The sequence below is a fragment of the Natrix helvetica genome (assembly GCF_964273705.1).
Source record: "Natrix helvetica genome assembly, chromosome: 3".
Lineage (NCBI taxonomy): Eukaryota > Metazoa > Chordata > Lepidosauria > Squamata > Natricidae > Natrix > Natrix helvetica.
The window spans coordinates 169,439,580-169,443,214 of NC_138549.1; the positions used below are offsets into that span (position 1 = coordinate 169,439,580).

A 3,635-nucleotide genomic window follows, 5' to 3' on the forward strand; every position below is an offset into this window, starting at 1 on the left:
CATGACCACGGTAGGGGGAAAAAGAAAATTCTGAAACTTAAATATTCGAGAAAGGTTGTTGCAAGAAAACAGAACGAAGTGGTGGAGGGGAAAGAAAGGAATCCGGATTAAACCTGCCGAGAAGGGAAAGCGAAGGCAAGGCAATTTGGGGTGAGAAGGGACTGAAAACGAAGGAGAAGGTCTGTAAGGAGATGGGAAAGAAGGGAAGGCCCGGGCTGGAATTATTATTATTATTATTTTTTGCAGAAGCGTCCAAGGTCTCATCACGGTTTTTCGCTGCAGTGTTTGCAAAGCGCCGAGGCGGCTCCGGCGAAGGCAGTACATTTCTCGGGGCAGTTGGGCAAGGCGGCGCCCGTGAAGGGATAGACGGCGGCCGATTGTCCGAAGGGGCCCAAGCCGGGCGGGATGGAGGCGCCGAGAGTCTGGCCTTGGTTGAGGTAGGCCACCAAGCGCCGCATCTCCTCCAGGGCCTGCGCCTGCATCAGGATGTAGTTCTTGGCCAGGAGCAACGTGGCGATCTTGGAGAGCTTGCGCACCGACGGGCTGTGCGCGTAAGGGATGACGGAGCGCAGGCCGTCCAGCGCGTCGTTCAGGTCGTGCATCCGACGCCGCTCGCGGGCGTTGATGCTCAGCCGCAGCGAGCGCTGCTCCTTGGGCTTCTTGGGCCCGAGGGCGCCTCCTCCTCCTGCCGTCTTCAGCTTGGCCTCGCCCCCGCCGCCGCTCTCGAAGGTCGGGCTGCCCGCCTTGGAGCCCTCGAAAGCCTCCTCGTCGTCGCCGCTCTGCTCGCCGCTGCTCTCCGCCGCTTTGCCCAGCTGCGCCGCCGGGAAAGCCAGCCCGCCCGCGCCGCCGGGGTAACCGCGTCCGGCTTCGCCCGCGCCCCGCACGGCGCCGTAGGCGAAAGCCGTCTGGTTGTAGCTCTGCGCCAGCGCCAGGTAGGACTCGCCGCCCAGCGCTTTGAGCTCGGCCATCGCTGGCCCCGATGGCCCAGCCGGGCTAGGACGGCCCGAGCCGCGCTTCTTCCAGACGGCCGGGAGCAGCGCGCTTTTTCTCCCCAGCGCCGGCTCTGCGCGGATCCGGCCCAGCCGTCGCGCCTCTCCAGAAGATCGGGAGCCTGGCGCGCCGTTTCCCCACCAAGGAGAGCCGCTCCGGACGTCGGGGAGGTCTTTGGGGAATCAACCCTGCGCTCTTGCTCTTCTTGGGAAGGAGGTTTTTTTTTTTTTTGCGCCGTCGGTCCGCGCAGGCGAGGATCGGCTCTGTCCAGCTGCGCTTCTCGCCCTGCGCTCGTCCTCTTCTTGGGAAGGACTTTTTTTTTTTTGCCCCCTCGGGGACCGGCTCTATCCAGCTGCGCTCCTGCGCTCTTGCTCTTCTTGGGAAGGACTTTATTTGCGCCGTCGGGCCGCGCAGGCGAGGATCGGCTCTGTTCAACTGCGCTTCTCGCTTCTCTCTCCTCCCCCCTCCCGGCGATCCGGGGAGCCTCACCCGAGATCCGAGGGAGAGGAAACGCGCGTCCTGGTTTCACCTGCTCCGGATTCGCGGCCGCAGCCGTCTAGGATCCGGCGCGCCGCAGTTGTTGCCCACCCTTTTCGGCTCCTCCTGGGCGCCGTCGAAAGCCTTCCCGGTCCGATCCCGGGGAAGTTTGGCTGGGAATCCCGCTTTGGGATGGGCGAGACGGCGGCAGCAGCGGCTCTGCGCCCCTGCCCGCCTGCCTACGGCCGTCTTGCTGGAGCAGCTCGCTGGGTCTGGAGCCAGCTGGCTCCGCGCGGTGCCCTGACCGGAGGCGGGATATTAATCATTGCCCACCTCGCCCATTATGTTGCGGCGAGGCGCCCGCTGGGACCGAGCGGCCGCCCAATCACAGCCATCGCTCTAATTAATGGCCTCTTTAACAAAGAGAGAGAGAGAGAGAGAGAGAGAGAGAGAGAAGTCTGCGGCCGTGGAAAGCAAGCGCGCCCCGTCAAGGTTGGCCGCCGAGCCGTTCGCGGATTCAATGGAACTGTGGCTGCGGCTGCATCCTCGCCGCATCTCCGGGCGGTTCCGTGGTCGCTCCCATAACCACAAGCCCAAGCAGGTCAGGTTGAAGGCCTTCTAGCCTTAATTCTAGGGCTGAGCCAAGATTTAACCTGGTTATAGGTACCCTTTCTCTTTGTGTGTGTCTATAGGACTTTGTGTATTTAAATCAGGGGTGTCCAAACGTGGGAACTTTAAAACTTGTGGACTTCAACTCCCAGAATTTCCCAGCCGGGGAATTCTGGGAGTTGAAGTCCACAAATCTTAAAAGTTCCCAAGTTTGGACATCCCCGATTTAATACCTCTAGTGTGTAGATTGCAGGAACTGGCCATGGCTAGTCTAGTGAAAAGAAGGACTAGGGGGACCATGATAGCAGTCTTCCAATATTTGAGGGGTTGCCACAAAGAGGAGGGGGCTCAACTTATTCTCTAAAGCACCTGAATGCTGGACAAGAAGCAATGGATGGAAACTAACCAAAGAGAGAAGCGACCTGGAATGAAGGAGACATTTCATGACAATGAGAACAATGAAATCAGTGGAACAGCTTGCCTCCAGAAGTTGTGAATGCTCCAACAGTTTTTAAGAAGAGATTGGACAGCCATTTGTCAGAAATTGTATAAGTGTCCTACCAGTGGTGGGTTGCAGGTGGTACGCCCCGGTATGGGCGTACTGGAGCCTGCCCGGAGCACCGGGTACCGCTCTGGCACGGTGCTCCGGAAGGCCCACCCGCGCTCCTTACCAGTCTTTAAAGTCTTTTGCGCATGGTGCGTACAGCGCCTGCGCGATGCTCTGCCAAGCAGCTGGGGGTCGTGGAGGCGTCGCTGGACGGCAAGACGCATGCACACACTGTCTCCTACCTGAGCAGGGGGTTGGACTAGATGACCTCCAGTGTCTCTTCCAACTCTGTTACTGCTTATTGTTGTACGGTACAAATCCAATTTTTTTTTAAAAAAAAAGGGTAACCAGGGAGAAAATGAGTTAATTCAAGTGAAATGTGTTGCAAGGTCACAGTTGCCCCTCGCTCTTCAAGTAGGTCCATGAGGAACCCTCACCCTAATTGTACAGTAGTCCCAGATTCAGACGGGAGCTCTCTCGTTCCACGGGGACCCACAGCCAACTTTGAATTAGAATAACAGAGTTGGAAGGGACCTTGGAGGTCTTCTAGTCCAACCCCCTGCTCAGGCAGGAGATCCTACACCACTTCAGACAAATGGATATCCAATCTCTTCTTAAAAACTTCCAGTGTTGGAGCATTCACAACCTCTGGAGGCAAGTTGTTCCTCTGATTCATTGTTTTCATTCTCAGAAAATTTCTCCTTAATTCTAGGTTGCTTCTCTCCTTGATTAGTTTCTACCCAATTGCCTCTTGTCTTGCCTTCAGGTGCTTTGGAGAATAGCTTGACTCCCTCTTCTTTGGGGCAGACCCTGAGATATTGGAAGACTGCTATCGTGTCACCCCTAGTCCTTCCCGCCCATTAAACTAGACATATCCAATTCCAGCAACCATTCTCCTTTACAAGGAAACCATCAGGCCACATCTGGAATGAGACTCGCCATAGGTAAGAAGTAACGCACAAGCTTATATCAACAGCTTATGTACTGGGGCTCTAGAAAGAGTGCAGAGACT

The 3,635-nt window shown here is 56.9% G+C and overlaps 1 protein-coding gene across 1 annotated transcript; it reads right to left on the reverse strand.

Moving 5' to 3' along the window:
* Nucleotides 1-263: 263 nt before the first annotated feature.
* BHLHE23 (basic helix-loop-helix family member e23) lies at nt 264-968 on the reverse strand (the record flags this gene model as incomplete). Its single annotated transcript, XM_081949478.1, has 1 exon — nt 264-968. The coding sequence occupies one exon, from the start codon at nt 966-968 to the stop codon at nt 264-266; it is 705 nt and encodes a 234-aa protein (XP_081805604.1).
* Nucleotides 969-3,635: the final 2,667 nt, after the last annotated feature.